Raw genomic sequence first — 25,269 nt, forward strand, 5'->3', positions numbered from 1 at the left:
TCCGAAGAGGACACCCAGCAGCCAGACTCCAGTCAGGTCAAGCCCTTTACACCACCAGCTCCCATGCATCGGCTGACTGACCCAGCATGGAGCTTCACATTGAGCAGCAGGGACCCCTCCATTTGGCCAGAGCCACTGGTGCAATGCATGCTGCTGGTTACATTGTACCTGCCTTGGGATCCCCGCTCCTACCTGCAGCCTGATTCATTCCAGGCTGATCTCCCCGTGTGGGCTACTTGACACCCTCGAACTGGGTCATACCAAAGTGATGAATTGCAGTGACTCCTCAAATGGACGCTGTGTTGTGGTCGCAGAACCGCAAGGCTTGTTGCAATTTGCTTTACGTACAATCCGGGTGCGGAATGTGCATGCGCGGCGGCCGCAGTGCGCAACGTTGCCCTTATGTCGTGTCTAGAGAAGAAAGCGGTCGCAGAGCGGACTGCTAAGAAGATTGACAGGAAGAAGGTGTACCTGGGCGGATCCGGAGCGTTGAAGACAGTTTTGGGGGAGTGGTGAGTAAAACGCAGGCGTGTCCAGCAAAACGGAGGGCGGATGTCTGACGTCAGAGCCGGCTCCAGCATCGCAGGGATCGTCGCACAGGGTAAGTATGTCCACGGCTAGTCTAGTTTTACTTGAATTTTTATTAGCTTAGCAGTGCTGCACAAGCGATCGCAGCCCTGCTAAGCTAAAATACACTCCCCCATAGGCGTGGACTAGTTGATCCCAGCAGCAGCTAAAAGTTGCTGGCTGCGATCAAATCGGAATGACCACCAATGTATTTTCCTTTTTATTTTAGATTAACCTTTCCATAGATGTTATACAGCTGCCACCATTGTCTTAAAACTACTATTTTATGCCTTTGTATTCAGCCTTTTATTTTCTCCACCTGGTTGCTATACTTCTGCGAGTTACACATCCTGCCAGATCTAACCTACGCAGTGCCCAAAGATGGGTGTCTAGGATGGTTCCTTCATGGGCAGGATGAGCAGCAGGTGGATCTATTAATACAGTGCATATCACTCCACACGTTTCAGTAATTCCTTGTTTATTCCTTGTATGGCCTATCTCACACACTGTAACCTCTGCAGTGTATCCAAGATGGCTGTATTGCCTGGTATTCCTGTGGGTGGGATGAAAACTACATGGATCTGCTGGCTATGTAAGGACACTGCTCTTAGCTTTAGTACACTACAACTTCCCCTTTTTGTGTCATCTCTTCTGGGCATTGCCTATTCCATCTATGGTATCCTATGTAGTGCGCCCAAAATAGCTGCCGCCTGGTACCCTTTGTGAGTGGGATATAAAACCCATGGCGTTACTACCCAAAATGGCTACACCAATCCCTGCACAATGACCATTATACCCATTATGTTCATTGTTTTTTCTTCTCTCTGTAATAAAACCCTGTGCTTTGTTTCTGATGTTCTAAAGTGACTGAGTCCTGATGGAGAAAAGCCCTACATAAAATAATAATAATAATAATAATAATAATAATAATAATAATAATAATAATAATAATAACAACAACAATGTATATTATTGTTAATGTCATCTTTCTGGAAATATCTTACACTAACATTTTTTACTGCACTATTAAATAATTAATACTCAACATCCATGACAAAGCCTATACTTATGGATGGGATATTTTAATCTTCACTGTCAAACTGTCTTAATAGATCCAAGCACACTTCTCTAATCATAGATGACTTGCCACTTACAATATATAATGTACATTGGAACTATAAATGTTAATTATAGGGAGCCTCTTATGGCCCCTTAATGTCATCCATGGTTTACAAATAAAAAGCAAAAGATTAAAGAGAGATTAATAAAATATTGGTGAGAGATAAGGAGGGAACATTGGCAACTAATCAGCTCCTGGCATTTTAGAGGCTGTGCTAGATAAATGACAATTAGAAGCTGATTAGTTGCTATGAGCATAAATTCCCTACCCATAAATTTAAATTTAGATTATTTGATAAATTCATGGTGTTGTATTTAGAAACATCTTGTCTTTCGGTCTGGTGCTTTGCCTAGCTGCACATCGCAATTAAATAAAATGTATTTGTTCTAATATGCATCCAAGAGAAGCTTTTATAAGCTGAAGAAAAAAAAGAAATCTAAAATGCACTTGTGTAGTGTAAATAAATAAACTATTCCCTAATTTCAAACACATGAAAATTTATATGTGGGCTACGGGCCCCGAAACTTTGGAATTTTTAATGTGACACATTCGATAAGAGTTTACTTTTTCTGTACCAGAGTGCCGCTGCCTTTTGTTCTATGGGGGTAATTCAGAGTTGATCGCAGCAGCACATTTGCTAGCAGTTGGGCAAAACCATGTGCACTGCAGGTGTGGCAGATATAACAAGTGCAGAAAGTTAGATTTGGGTGGGTTATTTTGTTTCTGTGCAGGGTAAATACTGGCTGCTTTATTTTTACACTGCAATTTAGATTTCAGGTTGAAAACACCCCACCCAAATCTAACTCTCTCTGCACATGTTACATCTGCCCTCCCTACAGTGCACATTGGGGGTCATTCCGAGTTGTTCGCTCGCAAGCTGCTTTTAGCAGCTTTGCACACGCTAAGCCGCCGCCTACTGGGAGTGAATCTTAGCATAGTAAAATTGCGAACGAAAGATTAGCAGAATTGCGAATAGACACTTCTTAGCAGTTTCTGAGTAGCTCCAGACTTACTCGGCATCTGCGATCAGTTCAGTCAGTGTCGTTCCTGGTTTGACGTCACAAACACACCCAGCGTTCGCCCAGATACTCCTCCGTTTCTCCAGCCACTCCCGCGTTTTTCCCAGAAACGGTAGCGTTTTTTCACACACACCCATAAAACGGCCAGTTTCCGCCCAGAAACACCCACTTCCTGTCAATCACATTACGATCACCAGAACGAAGAAAAAACCTCGTAATGCCATGAGTAAAATACCTAACTGCATAGCAAATTTACTTGGCGCAGTCGCACTGCGGACATTGCGCATGCGCATTAGCGACTAATCGCTCCGTTGCGAGAAAAAAATAACGAGCGAACAACTCGGAATGACCCCATAGTTTTGGCCAACTGCCAACACATTTGCTGCTGCGATCAACTCTGAATTAGGCCCTATGGGGGGTAATTCCAAGTTGATCGCAGCAGGAATTTTTTTTAGCAGTTGGGCAAAACCATGTGCACTGCAGGTGTGGCAGATATAACATTTGCAGAGAGAGTTAGATTTGGGTGGGGTATTTTGTTTCTGTGCAGGGTAAATACTGGCTGCTTTATTTTTACACTGCAATTTAGATTGCAGATTGAACTCACCACACCCAAATCTAACTCTCTCTGCACATGTTATATCTGCCCCCCCTGCAGTGCACATGGTTTTGCCCAACTGCTAAAAAATTTCCTGCTGCGATCAACTTGGAATTACCCCCAATGTGCACTGCTTTTTCTATAGAGGCGGCCCTGAAACACAGTGTCGACTTCTAGTGAGAATGATACATAGTGGTATGTAACAAAACGCTGGTTACCACAGTTATTATGAAAAACCCTGAAGTGCCATGCAATGGAAAGGCATGGCAGCTTATCATGTAATTGAAAATATATGTAACAAATATCTCTGAAATTATATTACCAGATAGTTTTCAGGTATTGTTTCAGGTATCAGTCAGTGTGCTGGGGGGATGCCAAGGGGAAAAAGCACCCCCCTTTCTGTTTGTTGTGACCCCTCCCTTTTCAAGCATCTGCTAAATATCTCCAGAGTGATTGAGCACTTACCACTGTGTTTATTTGCAAGTGTGAGAAGGCATGGTATGGGAGAAGCATTTGGGAGCAGCATTTCCAGCTGCCTCTCTGCCATCTCCTCCTGGATGTCTGAGCACTCTCTGAAGCTCAACGTGGAAAAAACTGAACTCATTATCTTTCCCCCAGCCAGAGCAACACCCCCTACCAATATCTCTGTCATTGTTGACAACACCATCATCTCCCCCGTTCTCCAACTCCGCTGCTTGGGCGTCACTCTTGACTCCTCCCTCTCCTTTGCACCCCACATCCAAGCTCTGGCGCAATCCTGTCGGTCCCAGCTACGCAACATTGCTCGCATCAGGCCATTTCTCTCCCTGAGTGCATCTAAACTTATCATCCACTCACTGGTCATCTCATGACTCGACTACTGCAATGTTCTCACTGGCCTCACTTGCTCCCCTCCAATCTGTGCTCAACTCCGCAGCTAGGCTTATCTTCCTCTCCCGCCGCTCCACATCTGCCACTCCCCTTTGACAAAATCTGCACTGGCTCCCATTCCCCTACAGAATCCTCTTCAAACTCCTCACCTTCACCTACAAGGCCATATCTAATTCCACTGCTCCCTACATCTCCAACCTCCTCTCCCTTCATACTCCCTCCCGTCCCCTACGGTCGGCCAATGACGTCACCTATCCTCTACCCTGGTCACTGCTTCCCATGCTCGAGTTCAAGATTTTGACCCTTCAGTGGAACGTGCTCCCCCGCTCCATTAGACTCTCCCCGACCTTGTAAAGTTTCAAACGGGCACTGAAAACCCACCTATTCATCAAAGCATACCCTTCTGATGCATAACCTAGTCCTGAGGTTGCTGCTCCATCCCCCTGCGTCATGCCTTGAACATCTCGGCTTTGCTTACATCCTGCCATCAGGCTACCTCCCGCTTGCTTGCACCTCATACGCATCTGTCTGTCGCCCCTTCCCACTAGATTGTTAGCTCTTCAGAGCAGGGCCCTCTTTCCTCTTGTTGTCAAAGCCCTCTTCGACACATTTCACTCACAGCTCTCTCCTACTCAGCAACCATCTTTATCTGCTTTTTCTCCTGCTGGTAAAGGCTCATCTCTATCTATGGCCACCAGCTCCTAGTAGTACGGTGATTCCTCCCTCGCTACTTACATCTAAACTGTATTATGTTTTGAGAATTGTGCTGCTCTTTGTTACCTGTACTCTATTTTTGATATTTATTTACTGAAATGCTGAGTTTTGTCTCCCTGTACTGTCCTTTGTACGGCGCTGCGAAACACTTGTGGCGCCTTATAAATAAAATTTTAGAATAATAATAATTTGGAAGGCATGCTGGTCCTTGTGGTGCTAATGGGAGATCCCGGGGGCGGCTCTCAGGTAAACCAGCCCTCAATCTAGATGTATTTTTGTATGGACCTTTATCATGAGGCCTTACTATAGACAAATCACATGGCCCTATGTGGGCACTGCTATCATGTAGTGTAGGACTGCCAATAATCAGAGAAGCTGTGGAGAACCTTGGCAGCTTATTATGTATTTACAAATATATGTAACAATTATCTCTTAAATTCTATAACCAGATAGTTTTCAGGTATTGTTACAGGTATCAGGCAGAGTGGTGGGGGGGATACCAGGGGGGGAAATCTCCCCCCTTTGTTTGCTATGACCCCTTCCTTTTCAAGCACCTGATAAGTATCTCCAGAGTGATTGAGCAGTTACCACAGTATTTGTTTCCATATATGTATATATACAATCTAGCTAATGAAAATAGGGTATAGAAAACTCGCATGTATAAAACCCGGGAAGGGGTGACATAGATGTTTGAGTGAGGCGAGAAGAAGGGTGCAGCGTCTACATAAAGATGCTGTATTACCATCTGGTGACACCCCAAGGTGCAGTTTCTCCGTCTGATAATGGACTCCTATGTGAGCGGTTCAGCGGCAGCCGCTTTTGTACAGTATGTAACTGTTTTCAGCAACATTATTTTTTTCTCCCCCCGTGTTACCTCCCAGACCCCATCCAGGACGGCCCCCTTACAGTTTGTGCGACTAAATTTGATCTGCGACTATGTATGAACAAACTCAGGATGCATGTGCGACTCAGATGCATGCGCAGAAGAAATGCATGGGCTGTGTGCGTGACTATCTGCATAGTGTGCAACTCTGAATCTGGCCCATTGTCTCTTGGGGTGGTCTTCAGGTTGCCGGCGGCCGGGCTCCCGACGACCACCATACCGGCACCGGAATCCCGACCGCTGGCATACCGACATATTTTCTCCCTCTTGGGGGTCAACGACCCCCCTGGAGGGAGAATAGATAGCGTACCATGCCCGCAAGGGGCTCATTTGTGCTCGCCCAGCTGTTGGTATGCCGGCGGTCGGGATTCAGGCACCGGTATGCTGGCCGCCGGGAGCCCGACCACCGGCATCACATACTACACCCGTCTCTTGTGTATTTGTTTTTATACATGTGGGTATATTTCACTATTTTTAATGAAGCAGAGAAACAGAACTTCAAATATTTTTGTAAGCAAAAGTGAATAAAAGTTACATTTTAATAATCCCAAATCACTGACTGCCACCTGAGAAGCTGGGTAATACCTACATACATCACATTCACACTTATATCATCCGGCAAGGTTATAAACACTTACCCATTATGTGGAGCTGGGTGGAGCGTTTCCTAAAAAAAGAAAGCAGTTACAATACTTACATTATTTCATAACTGTATTGATGTTTATTTTTATGCTTCAAACAAGCTTCTTGCAGAAAACAAATACAGGTACACCACAGATTATCCGTCACCTGATGGTCCAGCATCTCTTTTAATCGGGACACATCAGTCGCCGGGGAGAGTTAGGCTGTGGGAGGGAGTCATGCTGCAGGAGGTTTAGGATTAGGCAGTGGGGGGCGGGAGGGTAAGCTGTCGGGATGCCGCTGTATGTACCACCGATAATCCAGTAAAACGGATTATCCGGCACAGTGCGGGAACCGAGGGGGCCAGATTATCGGTGGTGTACCTATAATACAATAAACCTCTGACCATAAAATATGTCAGACTAGACTTAAAAATAAAGTAGGCATACTAAAGATCATCTATATATTAATGTCTATGAAGATGATAAAAGAGTAAATTACATTGGGCTAAATTTACTAAGCAGACGGTTTGGTTTTCCGGTGGTTTTGAACCCCACTGTTTGCTTGCTAGGGCCAAAACTGCCACAAAATCCCCAAGAAAAAACACTTTACATAAAATACAATATTGGACAATAGAAAAATCTGCGCAGCTCCCTCTTACGTCTGTGTGTAGATATTGCAATTGTTAAGCATACCTCCCAACTTTCAGTAATTGAAAAGAGGGACCACTCTGCCAGCCCAAAAAAGGGACATGGCTTCAGGCAAATGGGGCATGGCTTCGTGGGGACGCCTCCCGTTTACTTCACTGAGGGGGCATGCCCAGCGCTCTATGAGCTGCTGGCATGCCATCTCTCCCTTTATGTCCTGTGAATAGATGCCTTATGCATGCGCACAGCATCTATTTACTGCTGTTCTGCTATTCAGAGTAGCGATTGACAGGGTTCTCCCAACTGCCCCTCCCTACCGCGGGACACTGAAATGCAGGTGGGACAGTCCCAGAAAAACGGGACTGCCCTGCGAAAATTGGGACACTTGGGAGGTATGTTTAAGTGTAATAATATAGTGCAGCCTATTCGGGTAAAATAATACTACAAATGCTTCCTAACAGTACGATAGCTAGTGCTGAATAGATATACAGTATAGTGGTGTTTTCTCCAGCGCACAGATTTTTCTATATAAATGTGTATAGACTAAAGATCATTAAAGTAACTATAACAACTTATTTAAATTGTAAAAACAAACACATCGCTTTGTGTAGGAACAATCCCTGCTTCTATCTGGCTGCTGCAAAGATTCTCCTCATTCCCCAGCCTTGTGGTTCCTGATCAGGTGGTTGCTGTGCTGGGCTGTGTTATACCCCTACACATCTGTTTCGACCCGGGATAATCCAGGTCGCAACTCAGTGTGAAAGGGTCCCTGAAAAACAACTCAGTCCAATGACCAGGGAATCCAGCCAGAGGCGCTTGCAAGGTACAACACCGGAAGGATGGGCAGAACAGTTCCACTTCATCCGCATGCAGTGTAAACAGCGCATAACAAGGAATAACTCGGGAGGGAACTGCAGTGTAAAAAGGTACTGTCCCAGGTCTGACCCGAACAGGAACAGTGTCCCAAAAACTGGGTCAGAACCAGGATTTTGGTGTGACAGGGGTATTATACACACTGCTTTCACTTCCTGGTTCCAGGTGTTAGCATGTACCCTTTTATTGTCCTTTTTTTTGTTTTAGCTTATTCATTCTGTACTTTATATCATACTTGCAAACTCTCCCGGAATGGCTGGGAGGCTCCTGAAAATCGGGTGGCACTCCTGGCCACCCGGAAAAGTTTGCAAGTCTCCCGGCCGGCAGTCAAGTCCCCGCACCTTCAGGAGAAATGCTCTAGTAGACCCCTCGCAGCAGGGGTGCCGATGATGCGATTTGCGTCATCGTGACCCCGCCTCCTGCCCCACTATGCCGGTAATCTCCGCATAGAGTAGTGGGGGTGGGGCCATGATGATTTAATCTGATGACCACACCCACTGTGCAGCACCACACCCCCTGCTCTTCCCCATCACGCCCCCGCTCCCCCTGTGCTGCACCACGCTCCCTGCTGAGCCGACCTGGCTGCCTCCAGCCCATGTGTGATGCCGGGGAAAACACCAACATATATCTAAAAATAAGAATTTACTTACCGATAATTCTATTTCTCATAGTCCGTAGTGGATGCTGGGACTCCGTCAGGACCATGGGGAATAGCGGGCTCCGCAGGAGACAGGGCACATCTAAATAAAGCTTTTAGGATCACATGGTGCGTACTGGCTCCTCCCCCTATGACCCTCCTCCAAGCCTCAGTTAGGTACTGTGCCCGGACGAGCGTACACAATAAGGAAGGATCTTGAATCCCGGGTAAGACTCATACCAGCCACACCAATCACACCGTACAACTTGTGATCTGAACCCAGTTAACAGTATGATAACAACAAATGAAGTAGCCTCTGAAAAGATGGCTCACAACAATAGTAATAACCCGATTTTTGTAACAATAACTATGTACAAACATTGCAGACAATCCGCACTTGGGATGGGCGCCCAGCATCCACTACGGACTATGAGAAATAGAATTATCGGTAAGTAAATTCTTATTTTCTCTAACGTCCTAGTGGATGCTGGGACTCCGTCAGGACCATGGGGATTATACCAAAGCTCCCAAACGGGCGGGAGAGTGCGGATGACTCTGCAGCACCGAATGAGAGAACTCCAGGTCCTCCTTAGCCAGAGTATCAAATTTGTAAAATTTTACAAACGTGTTCTCCCCTGACCACGTAGCTGCTCGGCAAAGTTGTAATGCCGAGACCCCTCGGGCAGCCGCCCAAGATGAACCCACTTTCCTTGTGGAGTGGGCCTTTACAGATTTAGGCTGTGGCAGGCCTGCCACAGAATGTGCAAATTGGATTGTGCTACAGATCCAACGTGCAATCGTCTGTTTAGACGCAGGAGCACCCATCTTGTTGGGTGCATACAATATAAACAACGAGTCAGATTTTCTGACTTCAGCTGTCCTTGAAATATATATTTTTAATGCTCTGACAACGTCCAGTAACTTGGAGTCCTCCAAGTCGCTAGTAGCCGCAGGCACCACAATAGGCTGGTTCAAGTGAAAAGCCGAAACCACCTTAGGGAGAAAATGAGGACGTGTCCGCAGTTCTGCCCTGTCCGAATGGAAAATCAGATATGGGCTTTTGTACGATAAAGCCGCCTACTCTGAAACTCTCCTGGCTGAAGCCAGGGCCAATAACATGGTTACCTTCCATGTAAGGTATTTTAAATCTACCGATTTTAGAGGCTCAAACCAATGAGATTTGAGAAAATTCAAAACTACGTTCAAATCCCACGGTGCCACTGGAGGCACCATTGGGGGTTGTATATGTAGTACACCTTTGACAAAAGTTTGTACTTCAGGAACTGACGCCAATTCCTTCTGGAAGAAGATTGATAAGGCCGAAATTTGAACTTTAATGGACCCCAATTTTAGGCCCATAGACAATCCTGCTTGCAGGAAATGTAAGAATCGACCCAATTGAAATTCTTCCGTTGGGGCCTTTTTGGCCTCACACCACGCAACATATTTTCGCCAAATGCGGTGATAATGTTGTACAGTCACTTCCTTCCTAGCCTTCATCAAGGTAGGAATAACTTCCTCTGGAATGCCCTTTTCTTTTAGAATCCGGCGTTCAACCGCCATGCCGTCAAACGCAGACGCGGTAAGTCTTGGAACATACAAGGTCCCTGCTGAAGCAGATCCCTTCTTAAAGGTAGAGGCCACGGATCCTCCGTGAGCATCTCTTGAAGTTCCGGATACCAAGTTCTTCTTGGCCAGTCCGGAGCCACTAGAATTGTTCTTACTCCCCTTTTCCGTATAATTCTCAGTACCTTTGGTATGAGAGGCAGAGGAGGGAACACATACACTGACTGGTACACCCACGGTGTTACCAGAGCGTCCACAGCTATTGCCTGAGGGTCTCTTGACCTGGCGCAATATCTGTCCAATTTTTTGTTGAGGCGAGACGCCATCATGTCCACCTTTGGTTTTTCCCAACGGTTCACAATCATGTGGAAGACTTCTGGATGGAGTCCCCACTCTCCCGGGTGAAGGTCGTGTCTGCTGAGGAAATCTGCTTCCCAGTTGTCCACTCCCGGGATGAACACTGCTGACAGTGCTATGACATGATTTTCCGCCCAGCGCAGAATCCTTGCCGCTTCTGTCATTGCTCTTCTGCTTCTCGTGCCGCCTTGTCGGTTTACGTGGGCGACTGCCGTGATGTTGTCCGACTGGATCAACACCGGCTGACCCTGAAGCAGCGGTTTTGCCAGGCTTAGAGCATTGTAGATCGCTCTTAGCTCCAGTATATTTATGTGAAGGGACGTCTCCAGGTTTTACCACACGCCCTGGAAGTTCCTTCCCTGTGTGACTGCTCCCCAGCCTCGTAGGCTGGCATCCGTAGTCACCAGGACCCAGTCCTGTATGCCGAATCTGCGGCCCTCTAACAGATGGGCACTCTGCAACCACCACAGGAGAGACAACCTTGTTCTTGGTGACAGTGTTATCCGCTGATGCATGTGCAGATGCGATCCGGGCCATTTGTCCAGCAGATCCCACTGAAATGTTCGTGCATGGAATCTGCCAAATGGAATTTGCTTCGTAAGAAGCCACCATCTTTCCCAGGACTCTTGTGCATTGATGTACTGACACAGTTCCTGGTTTTAGGAGGTTCCTGACAAGTTCGGATAACTCCCTTGCTTTCTCCTCTGGGAGAAACACCTTTTTCTGAACCGTGTCCAGAATCATTCCCAGGAACAGCAGACGTGTTGTCGGGGTCAATTGAGATTTTGGAAGATTCAGAATCCACCCGTGTTGCTGAAGCACTACCTGGGTTAGTGCTACACCGACTTCCAGCTGTTCTCTGGACTTTGCCCTTATCAGGAGATCGTCCAAGTAAGGGATAATTAATACGCCTTTTCTTCGTAGAAGAACCATCATTTCGGTCATTACCTTGGTAAAGACCCGAGGAGCCGTGGACAAACCAAACGGCAGCGTTTGAAACTGATAATGACAGTCTTGTATCACGAACCTGAGATACCCTTGGTGTGAGGGGTAAATTGGGACATGCAGATAAGCATCTTTTATGTCCAGGGACACCATGAAGTCCCCTTCCTCCAGATTCGCTATCACTGCTCTGAGTGACTCCATCTTGAACTTGAATTTCTGTATGTACAGGTTCAAGGATTTCAGGTTTAGAATAGGTCTTACCGAACCGTCTGGCTTCGGTACCACAAATAGCGTGGAGTAATACCCCTTTCCCTGTTGTAGGAGGGGTACCTTGACTATCACCTGCTGAGAATACAGCTTGTGAATGGCTTCCAATACCGACGTCCTTTCTGAGGGAGACGTTGGTAAAGCAGACTTTAGGAACCGGCGAGGGGGAGACCTTTCGAACTCCAACATGTAACCCTGAGATATTATCTGCAGGATCCACGGGTCCACTTGTGAGCGAGCCCACTGATTGCTGAAAATCTTGAGTCGACCCCCCACCGCTCCTGAGTCCGCTTGTAAAGCCCCAGCGTCATGCTGATGGCTTTGTAGAACCCGGGGCGGGCTTCTGGTCCTGGGCAGGGGCTGCTTGCTGCCCTCTCTTACCCTTTCCTCTGCTTCGCGGCAGATAAGACTGTCCTTTTGGTCGCTTGTTTTTATAGGAGCGAAAGGACTGCGGCTGAAAAGACGGTGTCTTTTTCTGTTGGGAGGGGGTCTGAGGTAAAAAAGTGGATTTGCCGGCAGTTGCCGTGGCCACCAGGTCCGAAAGACCGACCCCAAATAATTCCTCTCCTTTATATGGCAATACTTCCATATGCCTTTTGGAATCCGCATCACCTGACCACTGTCGCGTCCATAAACTTCTTCTGGCAGATATGGACATCGCGCTTACCCTTGATGCTAGAGTACAAATATCCCTCTGAGCATCTCGCATATAAAGAAACGCATCCTTTAATTGCTCTAGAGTCAATAAAATACTGTCCCTATCCAGGGTATCAATATTTTCAGTCAGGGAATCCAACCACACTACCCCAGCACTGCACATCCAGGCTGAGGCTATTGCCGGTCGCAGTATAACACCAGTATGTGTGTATATACTCTTCAGTGTAGTTTCCAGCCTCCTATCTGCTGGATCCTTGAGGGCGGCCGTATCAGGAGACGGCAACGCCACTTGCTTTGATAAACGTGTGAGCGCCTTATCCACCCTAGGGGGTGTTTCCCAGCGCGCCCTAACCTCTGGTGGGAAAGGGTATAATGCCAATAACTTCTTGGAAATTAGCAGTTTTCTATTCATCACACACGTCATTCAATTCCTCTGATTCTGGAAAAGCTACAGGTAGTTTTTTCACCCCCCACATAATACCCCTTTTTGAGGTACCAGCAGTATCAGAGATCTGCAAAGCCTCCTTCATTGCCGTGATCATATAACGTGTGGCCCTATTGGAAAATACGTTTGTTTCTTCACCGTCGACACTAGATTCATCTGTGTCGGTACCCGTGTCGACTGACTGAGGTAAGGGACGTTTTACAGCCCCTGACGGTGTCTGAGACGCCTGAGCCGGTACTAACTGGTTTTCCGGCCGTCTCATTTCGTCAACTGACTTTTGTAATGTGCTAACATTATCACGTAATTCCATAACTAAAGCCATCCATTCCGGTGTCTACTCCCTAGGGGGTGACATCACCATTACCGGCAATTGCTCTGCCTCCACACCAACATCGTCCTCATACATGTCGACACACACGTACCGACACACAGCAGCCACACAGGGAATGCTCTAATCGAAGACAGGACCCTCTTAGCCCTTTGGGGAGACAGAGGGAGAGTTTGCCAGCACACACCAAAAGCGCTATAAATGTATATAAACAACCCTAGAAGGTGTTGTTTTTGATATAGGCGCTTTTAATATATCAATATCGCCAAATTATGCCCCCCTTCTCTTTGTTACCCTGTTTCTGTAGTGCAGTGCAGGGGAGAATCCTGGGAGCCTTCCTCACCAGCGGAGCTGAGCAGGAAAATGGCGCTGAGTGCTGAGGAGAATAAGCTCCGCCCCTTTTTCGGCGGGCTTTTCTCCCGGGTTTTAAGAAAACTGGCCTGGGTTAAATACATACATATAGCCTTAATGGCTATATGTGATGTATTTTTCGCCACTAAAGGTATTTAATATTGCTGCCCAGGGCGCCCCCAGCAGCGCCCTGCACCCTCCGTGACTGAATCAGTGAGACGTGTAGCAACAATGGCGCACAGCTGCAGTGCTGTGCGCTACCTTCATGAAGACTGAGGAGTCTTCTGCCGCCTGCTTTCCGGACCTCCGATCTTCAGCGTCTGTAAGGGGGGTCGGCGGCGCGGCTCCGGGACGAACCCCAGGATGACCTGTGTTCCGACTCCCTCTGGAGCTAAGTGTCCAGTAGCCTAAGACTCCAATCCATCCTGCACGCAGGTGAGTTGGAAATCTCTCCCCTAAGTCCCTCGATGCAGTGATCCTGTTGCCAGCAGGATTCACTGAGATTTAAACCTAAAAAAACTTTGTCTAAGCAGCTCTTTAGGAGAGCCACCTAGATTGCACCCTTCTCGGACGGGCACAAAAACCTAACTGAGGCTTGGAGGAGGGTCATAGGGGGAGGAGCCAGTACGCACCATGTGATCCTAAAAGCTTTATTTAGATGTGCCCTGTCTCCTGCGGAGCCCGCTATTCCCCATGGTCCTGACGGAGTCCCAGCATCCACTAGGACGTTAGAGAAATAGAATATTGATGTACCACTGACATTTTAAGCCATGCATAGAACAGCATAGAAACCCCTGATATATCAAGCGCTGGCTTTTAAAACCACCACAGAGAAACTGGGCAAACTTGCCCCCCCAAAAATGACCAGGTTCAGACACGTGTGATTGCTGAAATAGGCAAGATTGACAGGAAAATCATCCAATTGTGCTATCAGCAACCACTTTATGGGCCAGATGCATCATCGCTTGGAAAGTGATAAAATGGAGGAAGGAAAAGTGTCAGCCAATCAGCTCCTAACTGCCATTTCTCAAATACAGCCTGTGACATGGCAGTTAGGACCTGACTGGGTGGCACTTTTCATTTCTACATTTTATCACTCTTGAAGCGATGATGCATCTAACCATATGTCTTTCCAGTGGTGTCACTACGGGGGTGTGGGCCACACCGAAGTGTCAACCCTCGGCAAAATGCCGGCTCCTGCTCAGTGACAGGAGCCGGGTGCTGCATGGTAACATTACGTGTAGTCCCCGGCTCCTGTCACAGTCTACAAGCCGGCATTGCAGCCACAGCAGTCCCCGGGGGCAGCCTGCATCTCACAGACCCCCAGAGGGTGACAGAAACGAGGTTGGGATGCTAAGCCACACACCCCCTGTGAAGCCACACCCTCTTCACTGCTTTACAGCACTGGATGTCACCTACGTAAGGGACACCAATGTGTCTGTCTCCTACTACTTTACTACAATTTTCTCCTCCACTTAAACGCCTCACAAACCCACTAAGTGAAACAGAGGGCTGGATGTACTAAAGGGAAAATGCAGCAAAAAACCCAGTTTACAGGGCTTTTACCTCATTTCCATATGAACAAAGCCCAACAGAGCTGGGCTTCGGTGTGGAGGGTAATGCCCTATAGAAGCCTATGGGCTTCTTCCCACATCTCCCAACAGAGCCCACCCCGCTGAGGCCTGTGCCCGCTCCCCTGGTGCTCAGATCCCCAATCTCACCTTCCAGCTGCAGTGGAGAAGGTGCCCAAACATGATGATGAGGAGCCCATACACACGTAGGCCTGACTCTCTGCTACCAGCCCGCAGACTGCACTGTCTGAGACTCTTGGACAGCTGCTGGGGTGCCAGCGAAAGATCTCAAAGCACAGCTCTTATCGGGAGAGCTGTCCTTTGCGATTCTAATTGCATATGTTATATGCGATTAGTATGTAGTATGTGACATAATGTTCCATCATGGGTTAATACATCCCACCCAGCAAGTAGCCTGCAGTTTGTTTTATGTTGTCAATTGAATGGTTCTTTGCTTTCCGACAGTCGGATCAAAATTTGGATTGCACCTCTAGTGTGTAGAATTTAATAAACTACAAAGATGTAAAAGCCCTCACTGACTCACTTACTGACTCACTCACTAATTCTCTTCCCGGTATGTTAGGAAGATGAAATTTAACATACTGTAGGTATTCTGCAGGTAGGAAATAGGAAACCTCCCCTAAGAGGATGAAAAGGGTGTTACCATACAGTGCATCCGGAAACTATTCACAGCGCTTCACTTTTTCCACATTTTGTTATGTTACAGGCTTATTCCAAAATGCAATAAATTCATTTTTCCTTCAAAATTCTACACACAATACCCCATAATGACAACGTGAAAAAAGTTTTTTTGGGATTTTTGCAAATTTATAAAAAATGAAGAAATCACATGTACATAAGTATTCACAGCCTTTGCCATGAAGCTCAAAATTTAGCTCAGGCACATCTTGTTCCCACAGTCCTACAGATGTTCCTACAACTTAATTGTGGTAAGTTCAGTTGACTGGATATGATTTGGAAAGGCATACACCTGTCTATATAAGGTCCCAAACACTTGACAGTGCATGTCTGAGCACAAACCAAGCATGAAGTCAAAGGAATTGTCTGTAGACCTCTGAGACAGGATTTTCTCGAGGCACAAACCTGGGGAAGGGTACAGAAAAATATTTGCTGCTTTGAAGGTCCCAATGAGCACAGTGGCCTCCATCATCCGTAAATGGAAGAAGCTGTGAATACTTTCTGGATGCATGTAATGATGTAATTACCAATGCGTGGCTTGCAGTGTGGGAACGATGACACTCAAATGGACAATCGGATCAAATTTGGATTGCAACAAAGGTATTCTTTAGGTGGGAAATCCTAAGAGTCTGTTAGATTCAATGTCACAGAGCTAGAAAAAAAAAAAGTCTGATGATTTATCTTGATCTATGTCAGTAATGGCTAACCTTGACACTCCAGCTGTTGTTGAACTACACATCCTAGCATGCCCTGCATCAGTTTTAGCATGGCCAAATAGCAAAACTGTAGTAGGGCATGCTGGGCTGTGTAGTTCAACAACAGCTGGAGTGTCAAGGTTAGCCATCACTGATCTATGTTGTTTCCAGGTATACTGTACATCACAAAAGCCTGCAAATTCAATACAAGTGTGTATCATTTTTCCATCCACTTTCCTATGACCACTAGACTCACAATTGCCTTATCCTGGTACACAAATGTCTGTTGGTTGGCCACAGTAGGGCATACACTGCCCAATGGGGCCGACTTTCAGCTTGGAAAATATTGCATCAGACGGATGTGCTGGACAATACAGCATGCCCAACCGATATTTTCGGATTGGTCACCCGCATACACGCAACAATTATCTGGGTGATCCTTCAATATTGGGTGGATCAGTCAGATAATTGTAGCGTGTATACCCAGCATTAGGGATTGACCAAGATATCTATAAAGAATTCTCGTGGTTCATGTACAGTATTTATAGTCCTAATTGCTCTGCCACAGTCAATGTTATTACCTAGAGGTAAAGTAAGGAACAGTTGGTCCAATAATACATGTAATCTGGGAACTAATCACACAGGGCAAGATGTATCATAGGAAAAAATACAATATATCCTCCAAAAACTGTATGCTTCCGAGGATTACTGTATGTATCCACAGGGTTTGCAGCCGATATTGGAGAGAAATCAGCCGCAGTCCCGGAGAACAGCAGTCCCTGAAGATGATATGCTCACAGTTATTTGCAACATATGTACAGTATAACATTGCATGTGCATACATAATAAGATCATTTTGACTGTTTACTTACTTTTAATTGTTCAGGTGACTCTTCTAAAGATAAATTAGAAGTTGACAGGTTTTACACACATTGTAGAACAGCAATATTACTCATTACAGCATAAAATGATTGACAACTTTACTAGGCACAACTAACTACAAGTTGATTTCCCTTTGTCATTGCAGAACACCTTGGGATGGGATTCCGTTAAAATGCCAGCTATCAGGATCCCAGCATTCAGGATACCAACACCGGAATCCCGAGAGCCAACATTATACTGGCGGACGGAATCCAGACGCCCACCTGGAATACCCACTCAGTTGGTGGTTCCATGCCATCAACTGAGTGGGAATAGAACCTATGGTGAGCAAAGCTCGCCACCGTGCCTGAAACGTGGTGAGCGGCCTCGCTGCCATGATTTCTGCAGACGGGGTGCCGCTGTCGCTATACTGACAGCCCATCAGATGGTTTTTCATACTGGATCCCTTGGGGCATGGACTCAACAAGGACAAGCACTCAACAGTGTTACAGTGATATGCTGGACTATGTTGTTTTCAATGTGTCCCATAGTTGTTAAAATTTGGCTAGTGGCGGGTCTCAGCTGTGAATAGCATATTTTGGATTGGACTGCGATCTAGGGGTAAATTTACTAAGAGTCGGTTTTGATGTTTAGGCGATTTTTTGTCGATTTTGAAAATCGGGAATTTAAAGTCCCGATTTTCAAAATCTACAAAAATCGATTTCAAATAGGCTGCAATCTGACTTTAGACTTAAATAGACCACTGTTTCTATAACACAGACTTCTAGACAAACCCCTAATTTACTAACAGCCTGTATGAGAACCGACTCAAAATTGACCAGAAATAACTCAAATAAATAGATATTACAACAATATCTGCTACTTGTATTCTTATACTGTGATTATTAGTTGTGCCAACCAATACCTGTCTTTTAAACACCATTTATTCTGGGGCTGGATCACTCTATTGGGACAATCCAGTATAATTATTACTGTATTTAAACATTGATGCTGGATTACTGCCCTAAATAAGTCTGTGTAGTGCTGATTACTTTCTTGAAATACCATGATAATTAATATGTTATCATGGCACTGAAATACTGATGTTGGATTACTACCCAAATAACTTTGGTGGTCATTCCGAGTTGATCGCTCGCTAGCAGTTTTAAGCAGCCATGCAAACGCTATGCCGCCGCCCACTGGGAGTGTATTTTAGCTTAGCAGAAGTGCGAACGAAAGGATCGCAGAGCGGCTACAATTTTTTTTTGTGCAGTTTCGGAGTAGCTCAAAACCTACTCAGCGCTTGCGATCACTTCAGACTATTCAGTTCCTGTTTTGACATCACAAACACACCCTGCGTTCGCCCAGCCACGCCTGCGTTTTTTATGCCACGCCAGCGTTTTTCCGAACACTCCCTGAAAACGGTCAGTTGACACCCAGAAACGCCCACTTCATGTCAATCACTCTGCGGCCACCAGTGTGATTGAAAAGCTTCGCTAGACCCTGTGTGAAACGACATCGTTCGTTGTAATAGTACGTCGCGAGTTGCGCCGCATAAGCATGCGCAGAAGTGCCATTTTTTGGCCTCATCGCTGCACAGCGAATGAATGCAGCTAGCGAACAAATTGGAATGACCACCTTTGTTTGGTGTTGATTACCTTCTAGCAATACCGTAATACCCAGCAGTCACACGCCGTGGGTCTATAAGCTTTCCAACTGTGTATAAACCTGGTATTGCATTTTGTCAGCAAGTGAGACCTTAAATTTGGTCCCAGGTTTTATTTTATAACTAGTACTTTTCAGTACTATATTTGTACATTGTGTGCATCTGTGTGTGTTTTGTATGTTCTCTCATTGAGAGTGAGACTGCATTTTATATTTATCATCATTAAAAGTTACATTTTATACAGATCTGTTTTTTATGGTAGGCGAGTACTCCAACCAGGAGAGTACTTTTCTTTTGTTTTCCATATTATTTACGGCTACTGTCTGTGCCTCAATACCTGTAGCCACCCGGCTACAGTTATTATTAAAGGATGCAATCAGGATCCCGGCTGTCGGTATCCCGAAAGTCAGAATATGGACGCCGGAATACTGACCCTATTCTGAATGCCGACACCGGCATCCAGAATGGGTACACCATCACGAACGAGGACAGACCGCATGACTAGTCAGGTGAGCAGTGTGAGTGTGTGTGTGTGTGTGTGTGTGTGTGTGTGTGTGTGTGTGTGTGTGTGTGTGTGTGTGTGGGGGGGGGGGGGGGGGGGGGGGTTAGGTTTAGACTGCGGGGGCAGGTTTAGGGTTATGCTGCATCCCGGGGGGGTTAAGGTTTTAGGGTTAGACTGTGGCTAGGAGGGTTAGGGATAGGCACCCCCCATTGGAGGGCTACGGTTAGGCTGGGGAGACAGGGGGTTAGGTTTAGGCTCCTACTGGGGGTGGTTAGAGTTAGGCAACAAGGGGGAAGGTTAGGGTTAGTCTGCAGGTAGGGAGAATTTGGGGGTTGGGGAGAGGGGGGAACACCCCTTACTCACCCCTGTCAGCTTCTCAAACATCAGGATCCCGACATCGGTATTACGTATGCCGGCAAATCCCGTTATTAAGACTATGTAAAGAATCTGAGATTGTTTGTAAATGTAGATTTTAGTGCCTGTTTTGACATCTTTGTGTCTCTACAAAAATCAACCTTAGTTTGTTGAAAAGAACTAATAGCTGAAATAATATCTGAATTACTTTCTCATGCAGGTGCTGTAGGTGTGTGTCACCAGGGGCGTCTCTACAGAGGAGGGGGCCCACCCGGAGGAATTGTGCCAGAGTCTACTGTGCATGCGCAGGTCTCCGGAAACACGGCGCCCGCCATGATCTGGAGACCAATTTGGCTACTGCGCATGCGGGGCAGCCATTTTGGTGGCGATTTCCGCCACAATCGCTGTGCCCGCCGCTGGACTCCGGTAAGGTAAATGGGTGCGGTGTGGGACCCCCTGGACCCAGGGGCCCGTATGCACCACACACATTGCCCCCATTATAGAAACGCCAATGTGTGTGGCCTTCCTTGTGCTGCTGATTCAGCCACATCTTCCAGTGGTGTTGAGACTGGCATTAAGTGTAGAGTGAACGTTTGCTCATCATCCACAGGTGGGTTTTCTTGTTTCTATTATTGTCCCCAAACAGTGAGATCAGGGCAGACTAGACGGGCAAACGGTTCTTATCTGCCATCAAATTCTATGTTTCTATGTTTACGTTTCTATATAGAAGGTGCGGTTGTCCATAGCAACCATTAAGATTATAGCCAGAATTTGTGTGTTGTGTTTGTATAGACATATTCTGTTTGGTTGCTATGGGCAACAACAACACTTGTATGTTTTTAAAGCTTTACTAATTCTACACATTTGATGGTGAAAATTAGGGAAAGATCTATTAAACCCTTGAAAAAAATAAAGCTTTATTACCATAACAAAAAACACTGATGACCTCATTGTTGTAAGTTATATTTTTTTTTTAAAAAGTAGTAGGTGATGTTTTAAAAAAAATCCTTCATCCCTCTATGTTAAAAAGAAAAGTGATTAATTGTGCTCAAAATATATGTATACTCTCCATAAATAACATTTCATTATTTTTTTACTTTACAGGATGTTGCTCCCTTACCAGATGCCTCGACAAGAGTTGATTCCACATCTGTCTCAAACTGCATCTCACCATCACTTCCTACAGAGGCAGCTGCCAGCGTGATATAGGGCGCCTGTCTCTGTGTCGGCTGATGTGTCGTTGTCGACTGCTGTCGCAGTGCAGGCTGCAGTCTCTGTGTTCCTGAAGTCCCTTTATTGCATTTTTAAAGATAGAAAAAAAAATATAACCTTGTGTCATCAACATGGGTCATAACAAAATGTTTTCTTTTTTTAAATACCTGGCTTTGGCTCTTCCTGATTTAATGATTGGCTTTCAGGAGGGCATCTCCCAGACACTGCTGAAAATAAACATTATGGGGTTTTTTAAGATTGATTATTTTTTTTTAATCAAACATAGCATACAGTTACTCAAAATTAATTGACTAATGTATGTAATCTGACAGCATGTAGTCATTTATGTATGTGTTAGAAAAGTTATTAATGTGTAACATATATTTTTTAATGGTGTATGTACAGTATGTTTTTCACATATTACTCACCATGCTGTGTAGGGCATGGTGGGTCATCCGTGTTGTGGACATTCAACCCAGTTATGAGCTCAGTAGGCATTATATTCCCGAGTGGCTCCTCATATTCCAGGTAGTCAGGGCCGGCTCGAGGCATGTTCGACTCGAGCGGCCGCGCAGGGCGCCACCCTTAAAGGGCGCCGCGCGCTGGCGCCGCCATGTCGGAGCCTGGAGCCGGCCCTGATCTCCCCTGCTGTCCTCCCGCTTGTTAGTGAGCTCTGTGCGCTATGCGGCGCCGGCGTCTGATGTCAGACACCGGCGCCGCACAGTTCTGTGTCAGACAGCGGCTCGCACAGCAGCACTCCCCCTCCCTCGGCACGGCAGGTACTGGGGGCATATGTGGCACTGTGGGGGGCATTTATCTGGCACTGTGGGGGGCATTCATTTATCTGGCACTGTGGGGGGCATTCATTTATCAGGCACTGTGGGGGGCATTCATTTATCTGGCACTGTGGGGGGCATTCATTTATCTGGCACTGTGGGGGGCATTCATTTATCTGGCACTGTGAGGGGGCATTAATGTATCTGGCACTGTGGGGGCATTTCTGGCACTGTGGGGTCATGTATCTATCTGGGACTGTGGGGGCATATCTTGCACTGGGGGGGGGGGGCATTAATGTATCTGGCACTGTGGGGGACATTTATCTGGCACTGTGGGGGGCATTTATCTGGCACTGTGGGGGGCATTTATCTGTGCACTGTGTGGGGGCATTAATGTATCTGGCACTGTGGGGGCATTTCTGGCACTGTGGGGTCATGTATCTATCTGGGTCTGTGGGGGCATATCTGGCACTGGGGGGGGCATTGATGTATCTGGCACTGTGGCGGCATTTATCTGGCACTGTGATCGGGCATTAATGTATCTGGCACTGTGGGGGCATTTATCTGGCACTGTGGGGGCATTTATCTATCTAGGACTGTGGGGGCATATCTGGCACTGTGGGGGGGCATTTATGTATCTGGCACTGTGGGGGGCATTTATGTATCTGGCACTGTGGGGGGCATTTATGTATCTGGCACTGCTGGGGGGGGCATGTCATGTGCATTTGGCACTGCTGGGGGGGCATGTCATGTGCATTTGGCACTGCTGGGGGGGCATGTCATGTGCATTTGGCACTGCTGGGGGGGCATGTCATGTGCATTTGGCACTGCTGGGGGGGCATGTCATGTGCATTTGGCACTGCTGGGGGGGCATGTCATGTGCATTTGGCACTGCTGGGGGGGCATGTCATGTGCATTTGGCACTGCTGGGGGGCATGTCGTGTCTAGCTGGCACGGCTGGGGGGCATATCATGTAGTGTTCCCATGTCTCAGTGCAACACCTGGCGCAAAGTGCCTAACGTGCTCTGCCTGGCGCAAAGTGTCTAACGTGCTCTGCCTGGTGCAAAGTGTCTTAACGTGCTCTGCCTGGTGCAAAGTGTCTTAACGTGCTCTGCCTGTCGCAAAGTGTATAGGAGGTTCTACCTGGTGCAATGTGTATTAGCTGCACTACTGTGTGGTGTAATGCGAATTGCCACTATTATGTGGTCGCGCCCCTTCCCCACGAAGCAACGCCCCTAAATTTTTGAGGTCCATGATTTTGAACGGAGCAACAAGCATTACAGTATGTACATAATTTTGCCCTTCTAACTTAAATATGTGCCCTCCCAAATGCAAAATGTGCCCTCCCCGTGATCAGCACCCCTGCCCTAAAAAAATCCTAGAGTGAACACTATCATGTGTAGCTGGCACTGCTGGGGGGCATATCATGTGTAGCTGGCACTGCAGCAGGGCATGTCCTGTCTATCTGGCACTGCTGGGGGGTATATCATGTCTATCTGGCACTGCTGGGGGGCATGTCATGTGTAGCTGGCACTGCTGGGGGCATGTCATGTGTAGCTGGCACTGCTGGGGGCATGTCATGTGTAGCTGGCACTGCTGCGGGGCATGTCATGTGTAGCTGGCACTGCACTACTGTAGACATTATGTGTAGCTGGCACTATACTGGAGACATTGTGTGTAAGGAACACTACTGTAGCTGTTATGTGTAATGCTGCTAATTGTGTGCATAGAGGGGGTGTGAAAATATATTTATTTATTTGTAGTGTGATAATATGAAGTTGTGAGACCCCGCCCACTTTTTCAGGAGGCCACGCCCACCTTTCCAGGAGAGAGTATGGGAGGGGGAGCTTTTACATTTTCTCGCACAGGGTGCTAGTAGGCCTGGAGCCGGCCCTGCAGGTAGTCCTGGTAAAAGGGCGAGCCTCCTCCAGTTTGCCCTACATCCCTCCTTTCTTTTGCCATTTTGGGCTTAAGGCTCTGCTTAATATCAGATAACCGCTTAATGGACTTCCTTTCAATTGTCCCATAGTATTTACTGCATCTATTGCAGCCTTCAACATCTAGCCTTTGCACCTACCTGTTGTTCTTGCTGCAAGCCTACCAAAAACTAAATAAGTGACTAAGACCACATTTTCATCAAAGGAAAAACAGACATTGCGTCCAGACTTAACAAACCTGTCATCATCTTACTGGGACTCCGCTCCTCCACCTGCATAGGCTCATCAGTCTCAGCCTCCTCCCTAATCTCCTCTGTCTGCCCCCTCCTATCAACCTCCCTATCCTCCTCCTGTCACCCCCTATCCTCCTGTCTCTGCCTCCTAGTGTCAGCTCCCTTATACTCCACTCTCTGCCTCCTCCTGTCTCCTTCCCTATCCTCCTCTCAGATTCCTCCCTCCCGCCCTATCCTCCTCTCTCTGCCTCCTCCTGTCACGCTCCATATCCTCCTCTCTCTCTCTCTCCTCCGGTCACCTTCCCTATCCTTCTCTCTCTGCCTTCTCTTGTATCCCACCATATCCTCCTCTCTTCCTCCTCCTGTCACCCTCCCTAACCTCCACTCTCTGCCTCCTCCTGTCTAACTTCCTATTCTCCTCTCTCTGCATCCTCCTGTCTGCCTCCCCATACTCCTCTCTCTGCATCCTCCTGTCTGCCTCCCTATCCTCCTCTCTCTGCCTCCTCCTGTCACGCTCCATATCCTCCTCTCTCTGCCTACTCCTGTCATGTTCCCTATCCTCCTCTCTCTGCCTACTCCTGTCATGTTCCCTATCCTCCTCTCTCTGCCTACTCCTGTCATGTTCCCTATCCTCCTCTCTCTGCCTACTCCTGTCATGTTCCCTATCCTCCTCTCTATCTGCCTACTCCTGTCATGTTCCCTATCCTCCTCTCTATCTGCCTCCTCCTGGATAGAAAGTGGAATAATGCATATTTAAAAAAAATATTGAGCACGCACAAGGCTTAATAACAAGAGATTATAATGTCTGGTATATACATATTTTGAAGAATTTACATTAACAATCCATATTGAGCTACCAATAAACACTTACCTTTTACAGTGTTTGTAGAGTCATCAGAAGTGACTAGCATCAAAACATCATTATCAGAATCACTTGTAATAATCCATTGTCTGCAGAAGGAAATTGATATTTCATTATTAGTACACTACATGTCTGTGTTTTGCCCACATTCCACCTCCATCCTCCAACCCCCATCCTCTGTCCCACCTCTGCCATTACCGCTCTACCATCAGTACCGGGACACCATCCCGGCTCTACCCCACCTCCATCCCTTCCTCCAGCTTTACTGGCTGGATAAAATGTCCAGCTATATGTAAATAATTGGTCACGTTAGCATGGAAGGTGGATAAGTGGCCTGGATAGTTGAGTGGTGCTATATATATATATAGGATAATTCAGACCGGATCGCGACAGCACAGTTTATAATAATCCACTCTCTTTGAAAAATCACCTTTAAAAG

General features: G+C 46.7%; 1 protein-coding gene across 6 annotated transcripts in view; it reads right to left on the minus strand.

Moving 5' to 3' along the window:
* Window positions 1-25,269, minus strand: part of LOC135005911 (G patch domain-containing protein 8-like) — a 238,166-nt gene that overhangs the window by 85,743 nt on the left and 127,154 nt on the right. For 5 of the 6 annotated variants that reach the window (XR_010206446.1, XM_063951978.1, XM_063951976.1 and 2 more), the window contains 5 exons: window positions 24,840-24,919; window positions 21,190-21,249; window positions 20,931-21,101; window positions 17,300-17,322; window positions 6,407-6,435 (listed from right to left, as the gene is read on the minus strand). Coding sequence is in view for 5 of the 6 variants with exons in the window: in XM_063951978.1 (XP_063808048.1) it covers window positions 6,407-6,435; window positions 17,300-17,322; window positions 20,931-21,101; window positions 21,190-21,249; window positions 24,840-24,919 (363 nt within the window). In the remaining variant the exon portion in view is untranslated. The remainder of the gene's footprint in view (window positions 1-6,406; window positions 6,436-17,299; window positions 17,323-20,930; window positions 21,102-21,189; window positions 21,250-24,839; window positions 24,920-25,269) is intronic. The other variant, XM_063951977.1, reaches the window with a different exon arrangement.

Source organism: Pseudophryne corroboree, chromosome 2 (assembly GCF_028390025.1).
Source record: "Pseudophryne corroboree isolate aPseCor3 chromosome 2, aPseCor3.hap2, whole genome shotgun sequence".
Classification (NCBI taxonomy): Eukaryota; Metazoa; Chordata; class Amphibia; order Anura; family Myobatrachidae; genus Pseudophryne; species Pseudophryne corroboree.